At 42.7% G+C, this 19,978-nt stretch overlaps 3 protein-coding genes across 12 annotated transcripts; 1 reads left to right on the forward strand and 2 right to left on the reverse strand.

Moving 5' to 3' along the window:
* Window positions 1-238: 238 nt before the first annotated feature.
* Aduk (Another Drosophila Unc-51-like kinase) lies at window positions 239-6,755 on the reverse strand. 7 transcript variants are annotated; one of them, XM_071785682.1, is made up of 10 exons: window positions 6,207-6,755; window positions 5,355-5,490; window positions 5,031-5,100; window positions 3,877-4,028; window positions 3,505-3,719; window positions 3,147-3,373; window positions 2,250-2,511; window positions 1,947-2,144; window positions 1,314-1,498; window positions 239-496 (listed from the first exon to the last, which is right to left on the reverse strand). In XM_071785682.1, the coding sequence occupies exons 4-10, from the start codon at window positions 3,900-3,902 to the stop codon at window positions 392-394; spliced, it is 1,218 nt and encodes a 405-aa protein (XP_071641783.1). In that variant the 5' UTR covers window positions 3,903-4,028; window positions 5,031-5,100; window positions 5,355-5,490; window positions 6,207-6,755; the 3' UTR covers window positions 239-391. The 7 variants fall into 7 exon arrangements, with proteins under 7 accessions (XP_071641783.1, XP_071641781.1, XP_071641784.1 ...); XM_071785680.1 differs by having other exon boundaries at window positions 5,289-5,490; XM_071785683.1 differs by lacking the exon at window positions 5,031-5,100 and having other exon boundaries at window positions 5,447-5,490.
* Window positions 6,756-7,004: 249 nt separating this feature from the next.
* Ari-1 (E3 ubiquitin-protein ligase ariadne-1) lies at window positions 7,005-13,504 on the forward strand. 4 transcript variants are annotated; one of them, XM_071785675.1, is made up of 8 exons: window positions 7,005-7,715; window positions 8,809-9,221; window positions 9,322-9,501; window positions 9,591-9,653; window positions 9,743-9,958; window positions 10,034-10,591; window positions 10,681-10,907; window positions 10,998-13,504. In XM_071785675.1, the coding sequence occupies exons 2-8, from the start codon at window positions 9,012-9,014 to the stop codon at window positions 11,077-11,079; spliced, it is 1,536 nt and encodes a 511-aa protein (XP_071641776.1). In that variant the 5' UTR covers window positions 7,005-7,715; window positions 8,809-9,011; the 3' UTR covers window positions 11,080-13,504. The 4 variants fall into 4 exon arrangements, with proteins under 4 accessions (XP_071641776.1, XP_071641775.1, XP_071641778.1 ...); XM_071785674.1 differs by having other exon boundaries at window positions 7,005-7,701; XM_071785677.1 differs by having other exon boundaries at window positions 7,005-7,364.
* A 269-nt stretch (window positions 13,505-13,773) lies between these two features.
* Window positions 13,774-17,188, reverse strand: LOC139817528 (uncharacterized). The gene is made up of 3 exons (XM_071785700.1): window positions 16,096-17,188; window positions 15,411-15,872; window positions 13,774-15,333 (listed from the first exon to the last, which is right to left on the reverse strand). Exons 1-3 carry the CDS (start codon window positions 16,387-16,389, stop codon window positions 15,214-15,216), a joined length of 876 nt encoding a protein of 291 aa, XP_071641801.1. The 5' UTR covers window positions 16,390-17,188; the 3' UTR covers window positions 13,774-15,213.
* Window positions 17,189-19,978: the final 2,790 nt, after the last annotated feature.

Genomic DNA, 19,978 nt, shown 5'->3' on the forward strand with positions numbered 1-19,978 from the left:
CATGAAATGTCGGAACAGCGGCGACCGTTATTTGGTCATGTGATCATGCCGGAAATCGTAAAGCCGATACGCGACGCAGGCGCCCTCGCCTGCCGCAAGGGAAACGTCGCTTATCGTCGTCCATCTTTGTTTGTGGAAAATATATTGATCTTTTAATTGATCCTTATTGTTGAAAGAACTATTTGCAACCGAACTATTGATATCGTAAATTAATTGGCAGTAATAATTAATCTTCATATTATAACAATATAAAATTATTTATTAGCTGACTGATTAAAGATTAAATGATGCATGATACAGAGTGACGCATGGCAAAGTTTGTACAATGGTGCAAAGTGCTATCGACAGCCAAAATAATTATTCTACGCCACCAATTGTATATAGTCATTAATTATTGTAATATACATTGCTCGTCGGATGGTCGTTGCAGGGAGTCTATATCCTTGGTAGCCAAGAGTCCCTTGGTACTTTCGGCTTCCTTCATCCAAATCTGTACCTATTAATTGAAAACATAGAAAACTATGAATTTGTTACAAACACGCACTATATATCGATTCGAAAGATCAACAAAACAATATGAAAATCAAAATATCCTTAGAATGCTCGTATAAAAATTTCAATAAACATTGATCGTACTTTAGTTTAATTTATAAATGACAAAATAATAACGTGGCAGTTTAACCCTTCGGTAAATATGCTTTTAGTATATAGGCGCCTCACGAGTAATCGCCTCTCGAGCAGGCGCCTCGGGTAACATGTGCCGAATGTTCAAACTGTGCGATATTCTCAGGGTAAATTACTGCTCATGCTTCCGTCTTAATTTTCACAATACACATATTCACGAATCTATCAGTGTGATTAATACACGCTATCCAGAGAGCTTTTCTCTCGAGCCTTTTGTACAATACTATTTTTACACGTTTGTACAATACTATTCTTATTATGCTATTCGTTCAGACTATTTGAGTTTTGAAAGAATACAAGAAGATATCCTTGAAGGGACAGCGACGTAAAACCATTTTAAGCAATTGCGTAGCAAACTTCCCCTTCAACGAAGTCGACTTGTCCGACGCAATTATCCGTAGATTTAAAAAAAAATTACAATTGTTTATTAGTGCATCGAATCATTGCAAAAGTCTCTTGGCATACATTTAACATTAGACATATTTTTCAGTAAGCGATCCACTTATATTAATAATTTATTTTATTTTCTGTACGTTTATTTTCGTTAAAATTCGCAGAAAAACACCCGAAGAGAGAGACTTTAGAAATGAGTTCACACTTTAGCGTAATATTCTGATTCATCCAATCACCTGCTTATGCAGCAAATCTCTTCTTCGGCCTATAGGTTCCTTACCCAACAAAGGCACAAGTACACTTAGACAGGACTGAAATTTTTCTAAAGCCAGAGCATAGCTGCCCTCAGCGAGATATTGCTCAGCAGCTTCTCCTATTTCAAGCGCGTCCACCATGCTTGTAGTACTTTTGCTAAGAATTCCTATCAATAAACAAAGTGTGTTACGTTTTGTCTATAAGTTGGCGTTTCTCGGGTTATTATTTTAAATGTTCTTATCTGGTGAAAAAATTTCTCATATTTTGTCAGAAATAAAATTCTGAAAAAATATATAAAATTTTTTAGATACTTTCACAGAAATAATTGGATGAGAATTTTCGGAATATTTAAATATCCATATGTATGAAAATTTCTGATAAATATTGTACAGATTTTTTCATATTTATTCAGATTTCTACAGATATGTTGGCGGAAAAAATCTGATATATTTTATTCTTATTTTGTTTGAGTTTTTCTGAAAAACGTTCTAATAAAAAAATTGGAAAAATTCTGAGACATTTCTCCACCAGGGGACGTAGATAATAAAAAGCGATTATGTAACACTTTATTTGAGGTAAGCATTTTATTCTGGAAATTTCGACACGATACAAACGTAGTTCGTTGTACGTGAATGCCGAGCTTTTCTCTAAAGATGGTATCCTTTGCAGGGCTGTAACATTTCCTTTATTTTCGGGCGCCGGACGCTTTTCATTATTTTCATCTATAAACGCCACTTTAAGCGTTTCTGCTCTCCTTATGTAATCGTTCACGCGATGACGTAACACCTCCTTTCGTTTTAGATCACTTTCGTCTAATTGAATGATACATAATTATAATAAAACATTCATAGAGAGATTCGAGAAATCTAAACCCAGACATATCTGACCGTTTAAAGAAATTTACAAAACGATCTTACTTGTCAAAATCGGAATGAAATATCTGAGCGCTTCGCAGTAAAGATAAAATGCCTCTTTTGCATTCTTCTCGGTATCCATTTCAATGGCTTTGTGCACCAACGCGACTGCCTTATCGTAATTTTCTTTCGTGGGCGCGTGCTCCAAGTCCAGAAAGTCGTGCGCGAAAAATTCATCGAACGTTATACGATCGGCAGGATTATGCTTCAGCAGAGCCATAAGCAAATCTTTACACGTCGCTGACACATGAGCCGCCTTGGGCATCTACGGCGAATAATACTAATATTTATAAGTGATTCATGATCACGTTTGAACTCGAATGCGAATTAAAGTGCGTAATATTATACGTCACCGAGTTAACGATCTTTGCACGTCAATGAATTATTTATCTCGCGACAGTCATAACATTACTCGCAGAAAATCGTGAAACTTAATATGATTCGTGTATTTATAATAAAAAAAGTTATGTCGAAATTTTTTAAGGCGGTATTCTGGTTTGAAAGGTCGTAAAAGAAATATATTTCAAAAATTTTTTTGTAGACTTTTCATGTTCTTTTAGCCTTATTTTAAGAATATATTCCTATTTTTTAAGCAACAAAAACTTGTTATGTTTCCTGGTTTGCGTTTTTTCTTGCGAGTTTCTAGTGACCAGGATATAACAAGAAAAAAGAGCGTTTTTGTTACTTAAAAGACAATAAATTCTTAAAATAAGGCTAAAAGTACATGCAAAGTTTAACGTTACTCGCTCTTCTCGTTTCCCTAATACGCAAAAAATTCCTGAAAGATATCTCTTTTTACGACCTTTCAATAGTTCAAACCCTTTCAGAATACCCCTCTAAAGTTAGGCCGGGTCCATTTACAGAACGTAAGTAAAACAAATCATAACGACGCGGAATCACCTCTATTGGTCGAGTCTCCTTGATCTTTTCTGCTAGTTCCTGAAAGCTACTGCTGGAGTAGGGAGCTTTTCCGAAAAGGCACTCGTACATGATCACCCCGACGCTCCACAGATCGACGCGAGCGTCGTACTTGTGCTTCAACAGCATTTCGGGTGCCATGTAAAGAGGCGAGCCGCGTATCGTGAATTTGTGCTCCGAATTGGAGAGATACTGCGCGAAACCGAAATCTGAAACGGCGCGGAGATAAATCGTGATTCGCCATCCGAGAGCGATAGCTCCGCGGTCAAGGCACGCGAGAACCGCGAAGTCACCTCGAAAAAAGGAAGAGGGCGGAAAATGAGACGCGTCGGTTACCAACCTCCAACTTTGAGCACTAGTTGCGGTTTCCTCATCAACAGCAAATTCTGCGGTTTGAGATCCATGTGGCAGACATTGTGATCGCGCAGATACCTCAACGCTAACGCGAGCTGCTGGAGAAATCTGCGACACGTGCTTTCGGGCAGCTTGTGCTTTTTCTTTATGAAGCTCGACAAGTCTCCGCCGTCGCAGTACTCCATGACGATGTATATGTGCCTGTTATTTGTACATATGCATTTTTTGTTTCTCAGGAAAAGAGATACGTCGATCGAAAGTGATTCCTTATCAGATCGGTCGTCAGCGATTATATTCTAATTCGCTCATTCACGCTTAGCGAGATAACGTTATAGTATATCATAAAATCTCAACGAACCCTTCGTCCCAGAAAAAATCTTTCATCTCCACGATATGCTCGTGCTTGAGGACGTTCAACAGCTTGATCTCCGTCACGAGATTGTCGACCGCCGATTTCGAGAGCGAACCTTTGTCCACGCACTTAACAGCGACTACCTCTCGGCTCCCGTCCTAAGAACGATTATTACAAAAGAACGTTGATAAACTTTGAGAAAAATTCGCAATTTGGAGCACGTTTCGAATCTAGCGTAGAATCTTTACGGAAAAGTCGCGTGGTTCTTTCTCTCGATGAAATCAGAAATGTTTCGCTATATATTTTCTACTGAAAAGACTTTTTTTCGGAAACGAATCTGGCATCTGCGAGATGCTGGACTGGCTACTTAGGTCTAGTTTTTGAGTGGGATTTTACCCTCATTTATCTTAATCCGAGAATAATCACCTGTGAGCCTATTCCGTAACTCTTAACGACAGTTTCGTTGGCGTTGAGCAGATATTATATATATGGTACCTAAAAAAGCTCGCAACGGTAATATAACGATAACGAAACTGTTAAGAGTTACAGAATAGGCCCACTGGAGTAATTTTCCCAGCGTCGAAAAAATAAAACTCATGTCACAGTAGTTCTTTTTATTGACTGACATCCATATTTATATACTTTTTATTCTGCGATTCAATCTGCATAATAGAAAGAGTTTATGACCTGTATATTTTGTAACCAATTTATTGAAACTTGCTGAAGTGTAGAAATCGCTCTAGGTAATCGTTTACTTCGAAATATACAACGTCTGGCGACGCATGATGTCTAATGTTGCGTAATAAATTACAATATCTCACTTGAGAAGGATCAGATTATGGTTGAAACGTTGTGAGTTAGAATAAATGTGAACTGGCCAGTTGGGTCGCTTAATTTCGGATTTTATTATTTTTATTTATTTACTGGCGAATTTATTTATTACCATTGTAATCGTTTACGTTATAAAAGTTAATAAAGTGTGATAAGAGTTTATGTTATAAATTCGATATAATAATTATCGCAACAAACACCAAGTAACATGCAACTTGCATGCAAGTTACAATTTCCTGCTCAACAATGTAAATGTTTTTATTATATTGCACATGTGTTATGTAAATGTATTATGTAGGATGTAAAAATGATCTCAGATAATCATTTACGTTTACGTGAAAATATCAGGTGGCTATTTCCGGATTAAAGTTGAGGGCTCAAGGGAAAGCAAATCCGACTCTGCAATATAACACATGTGTTAAGCTGGGTATACACTTAGCGAACGAACACCGAACGAACAGCAAACGTAAACGTTCGTTGTCATTATTCAACAGATGTAATAAAACATTTCCAATTGCTACATGCAGCAAACACCGAATCTAGTCGAATTCTAGTATTTGGTGCAATCGAAAGAAAAAACAACCAACCTGGGAGCAATAACGCGAGTGCCCGAACGTTCGCGTTCGCTGTTCGTTCGCTAAATGATACTTAGCTTTATATTTGCATTTCTGCCGAAGGGATTAAAATGATCGTTTCCGAAAAGACACGATATTCAAGAAAAACAAATGTATATTTGTGTATATACATTTTTTAAATGATCCAGGTATATCTACGTATCTATATAGAAATCTGAAAAAAAGAGAGAGAAAGAGAAAAAATAAATTTATAAAATTATCTGTATATTTCAATAAAAATTAGGGAAAGTTTTAGAAATTGAAATGTTTAAAAAATAAGTAATAATCATAAAAAAATGTCATTTTACTTCCTTAGTAGTTTTAGTGTTAATAACTATTCTTTACAAACCTTTAAAAACCTTCAAATATGCGAACCCCATCGAAAAAAAATTTAATAAATATATAAAAGCGTTTTATATTAATTAATATCTTAATTTTTTAGAAATTATAATATCCTCAAATACTGATAAATTATAGAACAATCGATAATATACGATATGTAATTAATAACTTTTAACTGGAGTATAAAGTTTATCTCAAATGATCGTTTACGTAAAAATATCCGGTGTCTATTTCCGGATTAAAGTTGAGGGCACGAGGGGAAAGCAGGTCCGACCCTGCACACGAGCGCGATGTAAACGCTATCGAGTTTCCGGCGATAACGCGTATTTACCCTCTGGCGAGTGTATGGGGGGGGGGGGGGCAGCGGGGGAGGAAGAGAAGAAGCGTGAGAGAAAACACTACGTATAATTTAACGCGTGAGCGAGCGCTCGTGTCTCCTTTTGTGACAAATAAACGATCGATGCTTGATAGGTGGTTCGGGGCGGTCGAACAAACCTAACCTGGAATCTTTTCGAACGGGAGGGAAAAAACGAGAATCCCCGCACGTACCTTCTTGAATGCCTTGTACACGGTCGCGTAGCTTCCGGTGCCGATCTTTTCCAGCATGCAATAGTCTCTCACGTTAGGTAGACTCATTTTTCCAACGGAAATACGCTAATTCAACGTGGCATTCGCGGCGAAACGTCGCAAGGGTGGACACGATGATACGATACTTTTAACGTCGCTCGTGCGCACGTTTCCTCGCACATAGGCGTAATCGGCAGAAATTTATCAACGACGAATAGATTGATATCGCTGTCGAGAAAGTGAGTTGGAAGATGGGTGAGATTTTTTTATCTAGGTTAAGGAAACTTGCGCAGTTAATTATACAAAATGTAACATTTATTGCGGAGCACATAGGATTAACAAGAGTTTTATTTTTTATTTCGGTGCATATATTGAGTGATTTTTCGGCATAAAAATGTAATAAAGTGCTTAAAGCGATTTATGTAAGTGACTGCGATCGAGGACGATCGACTCCGATTTTTGACGCAATTCGACGTCAGCGTGCCGCAAAAAATCGTCGCATCTCTGCCGAGAGAGGAGAGAGAAGAGAGAGAGAAAGAGCCCGAGACGCAGCGGCCTGGTTAGATCGGAGCCATATCGCGATATTCGCGATTTAGGTGTCTACACGTTGTAAACAATGCGGCACGCGGCACGTCCCGCGCACGTACTGAACGTACGCGCGGAACGGTCCTGCGCGTCCGTCAGCTGTGCGCGCGATACGGCGCGCGAGCGTGGCTCACTTCGCGGCGGTGGGACGAATCACTCTCGGTGCGACTCGGCTAGCGTCACGGAGTCGTCGCGGGTCTTCGGAGTTTCGGAGTCAGTTCGCGGCCGTTCGTCGAATCGCTCGCGCGCCGACACCCGGATCGCGCGGTGTCCCGCAGGATTGTTTCGCGAAATTTCGGGTGCGACCTCACGGCTCGCGGCCACCGCGTCACGGCCCTACGTCGACGACGGAGAGCGGTGGCACGCTCGTCGTTCGATCGTCGAGGGACTCGATAGTCGATGTCGCGCGTCGTCGCAGACGTGGCAGCAGTGCTCGGGCTATAGACTCGTTCGAGATCACCTCTCTCTCTTTCCCTTTTTCTCTCTCTCTCTCTTAAGCCATCCGGCATCCCTCGTCTCATTCTTTCTGCCTGTCGCTTCCTTTCATGGCAAACGGTGGGTTCTCCGTGATCGCGCACTCACAAATCCTCTTTGTCGCTCGCAACAACGCGGCGGCCGTCGCGATGGGCGAGGACAAACGCCCGCTGCACGCGACCCGACCTCGTTAAGCCTCGGTGGCCAGTGTACGGTGGTGTAACTCGCGAGTGTGCGACGTTCTCCGAGTCTCGTGATCCCCGCGCGTCCATCGTCCATCTCGAAACGTGCTGGAAAGCTTACCGACCCCGACACGAGGTTGCCCGACAAAAAGAAATCGAGCACGCGATCCCCGTCCATCGTGGATATAACGCAGCCTCAACGACGGGGATAGATAAGCGGCGGCGTCACATCAACCGTACGTGCCCTCCGGTTTGTTTATCATCCTCCCGCGCGGCCGGAGTGACGCGTGACGCGTAAAATTTTATCGAGTCGGTTTTGCAACGGGACGCCCGCGCCGCCAGTCTCGCCACGAGTCTCTCGTCTTCTCGCCTCTCCGAGCGTCTCTCTCTTCGCGCGCGTAATCGATTGCCCTTGAACTAATGTGTCTCGTCCAGCGCCTTATTATAAACGCGCGCGTGTGCTAATTAGCGTATCCGAGATCCGAGTTGCGACACGCGCGTGAGCGCGCGCGCGCGCATTCACACATACATACGCACACACGTGCGTACGCATCAGGCTCGTCCTTCGCGCGTATATTTATATCGTATGCAAAATCGAAGTCGACTCCTCCGACGCGGCCTCCGAGGCGCGTCCGCATTCAGGCGCGCGTTTTTGTTCAGCCTCGGCATAGCCGCGTGATCCCGCCGATAATTTCGCGCCGAGGTCGGCCTCGACGGACGCGGGAGCGTCATTCTCGCGCGTGCACGCGGCGTTCGCGCGTCGCTCGGCCCAACTCGGTCGTCAATCGCATCGTCCGCCCGAGCCCAGGAGGAGGAGGATCGTCGCAATCGGCCGACCTAGCGCGAACGTCTTCGCTCCGCCGTGGGATTAGCCGTTCGCCGCGCCCGCCGCCGGAGTTCATCTCGGATGTTTTGGCAGCTGACTTTGTTCCCTTTTCTCTCCCCGTAAACGGAAACCTCGGCGAATCCCCCGGGAGCCTCCGCGCGCGCCGCCGAGAGGATCGGGACACGCCACGCGGCGATCGGTATCGCGACGCGTCCCAGGATCGCGCGCCTCTGTGCCCGTCGGAAGACCGTCCGTCGCTCCGGATGCTTTATTCGGGCAGCATCGAGGAACGATGACGTCACGTACGGAAACATAAGCCGTTTTCTCGCAGCAGGTGCGCGTCCCTCGAGTCCCTCGGTAACGCGAATCACCCGCGTCTCCTCGTGTCTCTCCGAAAAAATCGAGTTCCGGAGTAAATCTGTAAATCCGCCGAACGCGCGTTAAAATGTATTAAATCCCCGATGCGATTGCCGATATTCTGCACATATTTTGTATTAACGTATAAAATCATATCCAGGACGAAGCGTTGCGCTCAACGGACGGTCTTCCGGAGTAAACGCGGCGCGAATCAACGTTCCTGCGAGCTGCTCGTGCTGGATGCCAGGTCCCTAAGTGCGATCTGATTGCACGTGGGAAAACTTGCCGCCCGAGAGAGGAAAGAGAAGCGCCAGTGTACAACCCTTTAGAGGTGTTTGTTGATTCAACGCACACCCACACACGATGGATTCGGAGGAGGAAACGCTTTACGACGATGTCGACTCCGGCAACGAGTCGAGTGGCGATGATGTTGACTTCGCTATGGAAATCGAGTCTGGTAATCCACGGGAGCGTGCCACCGACGTCGACGAGTATCCATTCGAAGTGCTTTCCACGGAAGAGATCGTACAGGACATGGTTGACTCCATAAAGGAAGTCAATACTGTTGTTGAAGTAAGCCTCGTAACTTATCAATAGGATGAAGTTTCTCGAGATAAACTATAGGGAGATATGTTATATATATATATATATATATGCACGTGTTAATCTACAGATACCGGCTACCACCACACGTATTTTATTAAATCATTTTAAATGGGATAAAGAAAAGCTGATGGAACGATTTTATGATGGTGATCAAGAAAAGTTATTTGCCGAGGCACGCGTCATTAATCCGTTCAGGAAGGGCCCTCTGATAAGCAGGAGTCGATCCTCCCAAAGTTCTTTGGTAAATGTACGTGTACAATTTATTTTAATCGTATTTCGTTATTGACGAGTTAGCGCAGGAATTATATATTACATGTGTTGTTAATTGTTAAACAGCCGAAAAGACCGACAAATGGAACAGAGGAATGTGGAATCTGTTTTATGACCTTGCCATCCTCAGTAAGTCTATTTTATCTATCAAATTTCTTCAAAGAGTAGTAATGGAAGTGGAATATATTAAAGAAATGAACCTATAACAACACTATTAGATGATGACTGGTCTGGAATGTGGGCATCGTTTCTGCACCGGGTGCTGGGGAGAATATTTGACAACCAAAATCATGGAAGAAGGAGTTGGACAAACAATAGCGTGTGCTGCTCACGCTTGTGACATTTTAGTCGACGACGCCAGTGTTATGCGACTTGTCAAGGATTCCAAAGTTAAATTAAAATATCAACACTTAATCACCAATAGCTTTGTCGAAGTAAATATTTGATTAACGTAATTTAATTTATTGGATGTGTCACAAGTGTTTGTTACATTTCTTTTTCTCGTATAGTGCAATAGGTTACTGAGATGGTGTCCTTCCCCCGATTGCAACAATGCTATTAAGGTGCAGTACGTAGAAGCAAGACCAGTTACTTGCAAATGTGGACATACCTTCTGTTTCCACTGTGGCGAAAACTGGCACGATCCTGTAAAGTGTCATTTGCTCCGTAAGTGGATCAAAAAGTGTGATGACGATTCCGAAACGTCAAACTGGATCGCTGCCAATACGAAGGAGTGCCCTAAGTGTAATGTCACGATCGAAAAAGATGGCGGATGTAATCATATGGTTTGCAAGAATCAGAATTGCAAAACTGAATTTTGTTGGGTATGTCTTGGTCCTTGGGAGCCTCATGGTTCTAGCTGGTACAATTGTAACCGTTATGATGAGGAGGAAGCAAAAGTGGCAAGGGACGCGCAAGAAAAATCCAGATCAGCTTTACAAAGATATTTATTTTATTGCAATAGATATATGAATCACATGCAATCACTAAAGTTTGAAAGTAAATTGTATGCCAGCGTGAAGGAGAAAATGGAAGAAATGCAGCAACATAATATGTCGTGGATTGAGGTACGGTGATAATTATTAGAAATTAATTTTCTTAAGTTTATTGGATACAAATTTATGTACCATCGTTTATATTTTTCAATATTTTTCAGGTACAATTTTTAAAGAAAGCAGTTGACATTTTGTGTTCCTGTAGACAGACTCTCATGTACACTTACGTTTTCGCTTATTACGTGAAAAAGAACAATCAGTCTGTGATTTTTGAGGATAACCAAAAGGATTTGGAGAGTGCTACAGAATGCCTCTCTGAATATCTTGAAAGGGATATCACGAGCGAAAATCTTGCAGACATCAAGCAAAAGGTTCAGGATAAATATAGGTAAGGATTATGCATTATTATTAGAAAAATTAAATATCTTGCTTGTGTTATGTTTATGTTTTAAAATAATGTTACATTTTGCTTTTAAAGATACTGCGATAGTCGGAGAAAAGTGCTTTTAGAACATGTTCATGAAGGATATGAGAAGGAATGGTGGGATTACAAGGAATAGAGGATTTTTGCTAGTTTCATTTCTCGGGGTGACACAAGTCCTCTTCCTTCCCACCTCTGCCCCAGCTGTGATAAACCAAGAAAGAGTTAACAAGAGACAAAAATGGAGCATGTCACAAAGTGATAAACGTGTTATATGCACTTTATACATAATATGCTCTGTGGCAACACGTATAATGTCGTTTATGATTAATACTGAACTCAAATTATTAAAATTCAATTCCGATCACTAACAAGATTGGACAATATTTTGATTTGCGCTTGCTGTGTGTTATATCATCATTGTAGATTCTTGATTCTTAATGGAAATGCCCCATTGTTTTAGGTAATCTTAAGAAAAGTTATATTCATTAAGACGAGCAAGATATGTGTCATTATTCGCAACGTACTTACAATTAGCATGTTGCGATGTAAAATGACTTAGCTAAAAATTTACTATTTTAATTATCATGTTTTAACGACGTTAGTCGAATTGAAAGCTTTTCCCGAGGACTTATTTTCTTCCCCTTACTTTTAAGAATAGCTGTTTAAAATAAGTCAGGTACAATTCAAATGGATCATCCCAATTGTTTTACCCTATTTTGGACCACAATACGTCCAGGCTACAACTGCCAATGTTTAAGAAACGCTAAATTATCTACATGCGTATCGTCAGTGCTATGTATTTATATTGGTTGAGCTTCTTTAATCCTTGTGTGTACTGTTTCAAGAAAGCTAAATATACTTAACTACGAAATCTTTTCCAATATCGCGATAATGTAATATTACTTTTTTTCCCATGTATATTTTATCTTTTTTTTTTACAGATAAATTTATATAAAATGTCGGTTAATTGCTCATACTGACATTGTGCAGATTAAAGGGGGCCAAGTTTGTGATATCCTTCACATATTACCATATTCCATCTCTGCATGTAAAAGTAGAACACACTACAATTGTCAACTTGCAAAGAAAATATTTATATTGTTACTATTCTTCTCCTTTTTGTAAATTAATATTTTGAATATGTTATAAATTGCATACGATATTTTTTCTTGCATTTGTCGTATTGTGTCCCAATTTTAAACATGGATATATTATAGTACAAAATTAATATCTAACATGTTTTGTTCACATGCACAATAATATATCTTTTTAAATACTTTTATTTGTATGTGGCAAGTACATGATTAATAAAAATAATAATTCTATATCAATTTTATTCAGCTGTTTTTCATATTAGGTGAAAATATCTATTATCTTGTCTTTCTGTCATTCTATTTTTTTATCATTGTTTCTTATTTCTTTTACTCGATCTGATTGATATTCATTTGCATAACGCTGACGATATGTTTAATTAGCTAACTAATTAAAGGTTGACTACAAATATAATAATCACTTATAATTGTCAATAATAAATAAAGTGGCAGACGAAATGAGTTTTCCGTTTGTACAGTTAATATAGTATATATATCCACAACACAAATGCATAATACATACAATTAAATATAGTAATATCGATAATAGCAAAGTAGAGAATTTTGAAAATTTATTAAACCGAAATTGTTGATTCTTGCTATTATGCACATTAGGATCTGAAATAAAAGTTGAAACGCAGTTGTTTTCTGTACAGTCGCAAAATTTGATTAGATATAAGAAAATTGTTAGATATACTCGCCAAGATTTCGCCGTCTAGTTTGTGATTTTATAATCTATATTCACACTCAATTCGTAAACTGTAACGGTGTATTAAAGATCTTGATGATCTTGTATAAAAATAAAAAAACTCGTAAATATTCAAAATTTCTTGTATATGATCCAAATTTGAATTCTAGGTCAAGTCTTCGTATTCGTGAAAAAAAATGTGTGCATATATGAAATTAAAATGTTTAGCTGTCAAACTATCAGACATATCTGAAGAAGCACCATAAGGCATTGGTTTTCAGTTGAAATAAATTGCAAACTATTGTGTCAAGGATTTCATTATCCATTCATATTTAGTATTTATGAGTATTTCAACGGTAAAACTTATACGATAATAAAATAAACTATTTTACTAGTGAACTGTAATATATAGAAAGAATCGTGACTTTACTTTTGTAGCTATAAACCAATACGTACATTATCATCCATCATCATCTTTATGAGACCCTTAGGGATAGATTTCTGATCATTGTTCGGTGTTGCCTTTTGTTAACGTATATATAATTATAAATATATATTGTAAATATTACAATATATATATATATATACATATACATACATCCATCCACATATATACATACATACACTGTAAATCTTAAGTGAAATTAGATCTCAGTAGTCTCATGGATATGAAAATATGTACGAGATTTCGACGCTGAAAACGACAGTTAATATATTTCCTTGGCAGAAATGTATCCTCCTCTTTGGTTATAAGAAATAAAGAGAGGCAAGTTATTATCCCAGCACCCTATTATACAATATACTTATCGTGTACAAAAAGGTTTATAGTTTAGATCGTTTTCCGCATTCGTACAAAAGGCTCGATAAGCCGCAGTTCTGACATACAACGTAGCCTCTTTTAAAATAGGTATGTTTTATTTTAAACAAAACTGTCCGCATGCAAATGTTGCTACTTATGATATTCGAAAACGTTAATTTGTACCACATCCTAACACATTCTACAGAAAAGAATTACATTTCTTACTTTCAAGCTATTAATATGAATGGAATGTCAAATGTCAATATCTTTTTTTATTATTCTTCATTAATTAATGTTTTAGATTACATAGATACGGTTAGGAGGATTGTGTTCACTGCAGTAGGAATGGATAGCGTTATTTTATATGAAGTTAACATTTTTGATTATTTGCAAACGTATACATCAAAAGTACGTCGCTTATGGTATTTTCGTAGTGATTAAGACTGATCCCCTTTATCACGATACGCAACAGTATATTAATACTTATCGCTTATAATTTATGATACATTTAAAGATGCTCTAACGATGTTGACTCGATGTCTTCCCAGAAAACAAAAGTACTTGTACCATTGTAAATAAGTCTTTATATTATTTTATGAGCGGTTTTTATTTGTAGTAATGTAATCGCTTCATAAAACTATATTTAAATTTTCATAACAGTAACTTGTGCTCTACCCTGTAAATTTCCATTGATACGCGATAATGTACATGAGAAATTAATTTTGTAGCAAACACGAATAATGCATACCTACATGTATTTTAATACTAAATGGGAATCGACAAATAAGAAATCGAATTTTCTGTGGAATTGCGAAAACTGATCGATTATATCTTTGTAGTAGGTATTCGTTTTAAATCTCTTTCTCTTGTTTCAGTAATGATTACAGGAGAACGATCGTTATTTTATAAAAGTATTTATTCTGAATATGCTTATAAAATTTTTGCAAGTGTAATAGAATATATCAACATATAAAAAAGTAGCCATTATTTGAATATACATGACGGTATAGCTTCGTAGCCATCGTTTTTTTCGTCGGTATTACATATATGCCTTAAAGTTTAAAAATGTGTGGTTGCGATCGGTTTTTTATGTGACCCAAAGATACTCGAAAAAAATTTATTATTTAATATATTTTCTACCTAAAATAAATTATAAATAAATAGATTGCGTCTACCTAAATTCAACATAATTTCGAGATTCTCGTTTCTTGTTCCGTAAATTTCTAAGAATTTCTTCAATTTTGAGTATTATTATTAGGAATTACTTTAATATAAAATGTCTATTCTTGTAGAATTAAATAAGATAGTCTGTCTACTAATTTCACTAGTCTGTTATAAGGTATTGTAATAGGAAACTAGCGTCATTGTCTGTCGCTCATGCTATGTATGCTCGCTGGAGTTATATAAAAAGTAGGATGATCCTCTAAGCCGAGTGACATTGATATGAAAATTATGTGTGTCAACGCGTTGATGTATCTTTTGTTAATTTTCCATGTTTCTCGTATAGACGTAGCAAGCGCTCCGTTTGAATCGAATCGTTCCGATGTCCGTGGGTGAAATGTTACAACGTTGTGCGTACGTTTATAAAAATTGGTACGCATCTCTTTTGAGAGTGTTCCCGTAGAACGTAAGTACGCGAAGGCTTTTCGAACAAAACGTACTCAAGTCGCACGATCCCGTCTTGAGGTTCCATCAAGAAGTCACCGATAAGATCGTGGCGATCAAACCGAGAGTGGCGCCCGTCATTAACAGACTCCGCCAAACCGCGCCGCTGACTTCTTCGGCCACGGGGTACTCGACGCACAATTGTTCCTGCAAAACGGCAACGTTAGGTTTGTGTATTTCGTACGAAACATTTTTAACAATAATTAGTGATTGCCCGCACTTACCCATCCGCCATAGCCCTTGATGAAGTGCGTTATGTTTTCACCAACGTATCTAGAGACGTACAACGGCAATTTCTTTTTAAGACTGTGCATTCTTCTGTCCCTGGCCCACAAAGCCAATCTGCCCATGAAGGCGTACAAGCAGACAATCCTGGCCCATGTGATAACGCCGTGTAGGAACAGCTCGTTGGCGACCCCCATGAATGTTTCATAAGCAGTGTCCGGGACGACGTTCAAACGATTTACCATACTCGTGAAGAGAATGCTGTGCTTGTTGAGCATTTGATATACATTGTGCCTCATGCTGCGGGAGACCGGATCCTGGGATATAAGATAGATATCCTCCTTCAGCAAGTACCGTATCACGTCGTTGGCCAGGATCTCTGCGGTCGATTCTATGGAGTCGTCGTGGATATTGTAACGTGGGGGTGGACCCAGTTGCGGGAACAGATACTGGAGTCGAATCTAAAAGGATAAGACACTTTATGAACCACTGATCCGGATTTTCCTTTTCTCGCGATCGTCGCAAAAGTCACGTCGTGAAACACGAAATTATAAGCGGAAGTCCGGTACGAAGCTTTTCCCACGTTCGCGAGTGAGTTTCAACATGATTTGAACGATCGCGGACATTGACAATCGGACCGGCGCGAGTTAACCGACAAGCCGTTACACCGCCGATATACGATACCTGGCACATCTCGAAGAAAGACATAGCGCGGTTAGCAGCGCCGACCGCATATCGGCAGACACCGTCCTCGTTGTCAGCAACGGCGACGGCGGTGGCGGTGGCGGTGGCAGTGGCAGCGGCAGCGGCGGCAGCGACTCGCTCGTTCGACGAATTCCTGTTACCGGGGGGATCGCATTCCAGAATGCCGCCCACTCTGGAATGCAGTTCCCCTCGCGCTGACGTACCCTGCCCCTCCTCCCCACCCTCCGCGTCGAGGATCTCATTGTTCGTCGTCGTCCCGTCGTCGCCGGCCATCCTCTTCTTCTTCGCCGTGGCCGGACCGAGCGAGGAACCGCGAGTTTCTGCTCTCCGTCCCGCTCCGTCGAGGTCGTTTCCGTTTTCCCAACGTCTCTCCTCAGGTCTCCTCAGGTCTCCTGATGCCGTCGGCTCTCACATCTCACGCTGGTCTTCTCCGAGATTGTCCGATGCCGTGAGAATCGATCGCGCGCCCCCGATGCGGCCGGATGAACGAGCGCGCGGTGCTCCGAAAAAACTTGGACCACGACCGACGACCCGATTCAACCCGGCCAATCGACCGACGGACGGACCGACCGAACCAACCCAACCGACCAGCCTGCCAGCCCCAGCGACGAAACGCTCCGCTCTCTACTTTCCCGCGGCCATTTCCGAAGCCGAAGCCGATGCCGAGAAGCCGAAACCGCGCCGCGCCGTGCCGTTTCCTCCCGCTCTTGCTCCGCGTCTCGCACCCAACTTGTACCGTACCGCTCCCTCGGCCTGCTTGCCTGTCTTCTTGCCTGCCTGCCTGCCGATGCCGCCAACCAGCCCCCCGACCCACGAATGTTTCACATCACTACCACTACCGCTTATCTCGAGGCTCTCTACCCCACCGCGCCGCGTAATGCCGATTGCCGAGTACTGTATGACATGGCTCAGCGTTTCTCAGCGTTAACGATCGAGCCGGGGAAGCCGATTCGCCGAACGGAAGGTCTCTTGTTCCGTTCGCGACGACGCTCGACCCGGTATCTCTGATAGCCTCGAGAAACGTATATAACGACAACGATATTTTGCGTATTGCGTATTGTGATTGAAGGACGTTACATCGATTACGTCAGGCTCCTCGCGCTTGTCGAGCGCGCGGGGGCCAGTTGAGAGAGTTGAGAGCCCGTGGCGCGTGAGCGCGGAGCAGCGCCGGGCGATCGCCGCCGACGGCACTCTCACGAGCGCAGCGCGCGCTACACCGTCGCACACAAGCGCAGCGACTCTCTATGGATCATTCACGTTTCCGCCCCACCACCGGGCCGCTCCGACACGTGCACCGTGTGCATACACACGCGGCCGCCGCGCGCCCATGTGTCGGTATACTGTCGGTGCGCGCCGTCTCGGTTCCTCCTTCGCCGGGGCACTCGCCGACAGCTCCCAGCCCTTTCTGGCGTGCGCGTTCTTTCTCACGCATGCACGTGCGTGCGGCTTTATCCGCGCGCGCGGTGCGCTTGTGTGCGAAGGAATGGAATTTTCGACGGAACCGCCGAGTTTGTTCGAGCGGCATCTCGGTGCGCGATTATTACTTCGGCCGAGAGTATTTCGAGAGAGAGAGAGCTTCGAATGAATGGCGAGATTCTTTGTTGCTCGAAATGTCGGGGCGAACGCCGATCCTGGGGATCGCATTCGCTCGCGAGCTGCAGGCTTGGAGAGCGTCGGTATCTTCTATCTCCTTCGCTTCGAGTCACCGGTCGCTTGCGCAACCGTCGAGAAATTTGTATTCATTCAGCTTTTCCGCGCGCCCCTCTCTCCCTCCTGAATTCCTTAGAGGATTGCGCTCGCGCGAGCGCGCTTGCACGTATACTCGTATATCGCGAGAGATGCATTATTCGCCGGAGCGGCGCGGAGAAACGGTGAAAGTCTCGGCCGCAGTTACCGTAGACCCTGCGAGTAACAAAATCGTCCACAATGAAGCAAACTAGAGAATTCTTCCCTCGAGTCGTCCCTCGAATCGGAAGCGAATTGAAGATATTCCAGTATCGATAACGAAGCGACTCTTGCGTTCGAATTGGATTCAAATCGGTATTATATAGAGGAAGTAAAAACCACAGTCGAATTTTTAAAAATATTTTCTCGTGTGCATAGATGCAATTTATATATTGTACAGATTGCATCTATGCACACGATAAAATATTTTTAAAAATTTGACTTACATAACTGTGGTTTTTACTCCTCCATATGTATCGTGCATATATGTATTCATTTTCATATATTCCGCATGCGCAAGCCAAGGCGAATCCCTACGCGATACGCGCTCGGACAAATCCACGATACAATGAGACGACGCGGGACATATTCGGTGAATGTAACCGCGAGCGCGGTAACATTTCCACGAAAGGCTTATGCTGAAACTGGTCCGCGTTGTCAGCCGGTCGTCCGCGCCGGGCAGTGACGTAACCAGGTGAGCGCGCACCCGTGTCGGGGTTATCAATGAATCGGTAAAGAATGCGCGGAGCCAGCATTCCGTTGGCTCGCGCAGCGAGCCCCGCTCGGCCAGTATACCTTTCTCGCCTGTATCTTTTTTTTTTCACGTGGCTGCATCAAATGGGAAAGTTCCCGCGAGCGTGTGGGGCTGTTCGGCCCGCGAACGCTGAATTCCGCGTATACGACTCGAAGGTGCCTGCGTACGGATTTCTCACATATACGCGCTCACATATGCATGTCGTTGGCAGTACTCCTCTCCCGCGAAGTTTCCCCCCTAATTACGTCCCTGCGCCCGCTTCACCGCGCGCCATGCCGCGCGCCGTGCCGCGCGGAGAGACCCGTGCCGTGCCCACCACTCCTTACCGCGGTGCAACCTTCAAAGGCCACTGAATGCGTCCATGAATGAAGTAGGAAAGTTGCTGGAGTACAGATCGACCGGATGTGTGCATACTATAGGTAGTATAAGAAAACGAGAGCCGTCGCCGCCGTCGCCGCCGTCACCGTCGCGGCACTCTACGTCAAAGTTCCGCGCCGCTGTCGATCAAAACCAGTTTCAGATCGCTGCCGGTGATACGGACTAACGTACCGTATCCGCGATCGCTTTCCGCCCCTTTACAGATATGACTTAACTTTAGAGAACAGCTAAAACGCCATTCCATTTTAATTGCGGTAACGAGCGGCTCGATTCCGGAACTGCTCGAGACAGAGAGAAGGAGAGAGAGGAAGAGAAATTATCGCTGGCGAAAGATCGCGACGCGTCTGCAAAATTTAAGCGATCGACGCTTCTATTTAAAGGAGTTCTGAAGAAGATCCTCCGGGTTTGCGCTTCACCGGGACGCGATCCGGAGCGCGTCTCTCCGCCGCGAAGCGCCTTTCACATCGCGAAGTAGGATAGCGGAGCGTCGAAGACGTTGAAATATCGCCACCGGACGCGAATAAATTGACGAAATGAGTCATGAGCGTAAATGAGATTTGATAGGGCCAAATTATTTCCGTGTGTCGCTTCTTGGAGCGATGGTAAACCAGAGGGCGGGCGGGAGGGGAATGTGAACTCGACGACGACTTCTAATGGGGAGGAGGGTTATCGCTCACACGTCACGTTACTATAATAAATTATTATTATTATTATCATCGTAGTAACTTTTTGAATTGGCGCTTTGTCGTCGTCGTCATCTTTGATTTTCATCGCGCGGAACGAACCGTGGGAATACGACGGGCGCGGAGTGAACGGCGCGCAATATTTCAGGGGAACTCGCGTGGCGATCGCCTGCCTCCCGGTAAGCGTTTTCTTACTGTCATTCATGATACTACAATCCGGCAATAGGATGATTGCTTGACGGTCGGTGACTAAAGTGGATATAAAGCCTTCTACAGCAATCTAACACGAGCCAGGACGCAGGAGCGCAGAGGCCGGGCCCAT

Source organism: Temnothorax longispinosus, chromosome 8, assembly GCF_030848805.1.
Source record: "Temnothorax longispinosus isolate EJ_2023e chromosome 8, Tlon_JGU_v1, whole genome shotgun sequence".
Classification (NCBI taxonomy): Eukaryota; Metazoa; Arthropoda; class Insecta; order Hymenoptera; family Formicidae; genus Temnothorax; species Temnothorax longispinosus.

Bases quoted from the DNA above. Each gene is read 5' to 3' on its own strand.
- Aduk (XM_071785678.1), bottom strand. From the start codon at position 6,293: ATGAGTCTACCTAACGTGAGAGACTATTGCATGCTGGAAAAGATCGGC. The intron at 2,512-3,146 runs GTGATTCCGCGT...TATTCGCCGTAG, and splicing joins AGGAGACTCGACCAATAGAG to ATGCCCAAGGCGGCTCATGT. The intron at 2,145-2,249 runs GTAAGATCGTTT...TCATTCAATTAG, and splicing joins TTTCATTCCGATTTTGACAA to ACGAAAGTGATCTAAAACGA.
- Ari-1 (XM_071785675.1), top strand. From the start codon at position 9,012: ATGGATTCGGAGGAGGAAACGCTTTACGACGATGTCGACTCCGGCAAC. The intron at 10,592-10,680 runs GTACGGTGATAA...AATATTTTTCAG, and splicing joins ATAATATGTCGTGGATTGAG to GTACAATTTTTAAAGAAAGC. The intron at 10,908-10,997 runs GTAAGGATTATG...TTGCTTTTAAAG, and splicing joins AAGGTTCAGGATAAATATAG to ATACTGCGATAGTCGGAGAA.
- LOC139817528 (XM_071785700.1), bottom strand. From the start codon at position 16,389: ATGGCCGGCGACGACGGGACGACGACGAACAATGAGATCCTCGACGCG. The intron at 15,873-16,095 runs GTATCGTATATC...TTATCCTTTTAG, and splicing joins CTTTCTTCGAGATGTGCCAG to ATTCGACTCCAGTATCTGTT. The intron at 15,334-15,410 runs GTAAGTGCGGGC...GCCGTTTTGCAG, and splicing joins TCAAGGGCTATGGCGGATGG to GAACAATTGTGCGTCGAGTA.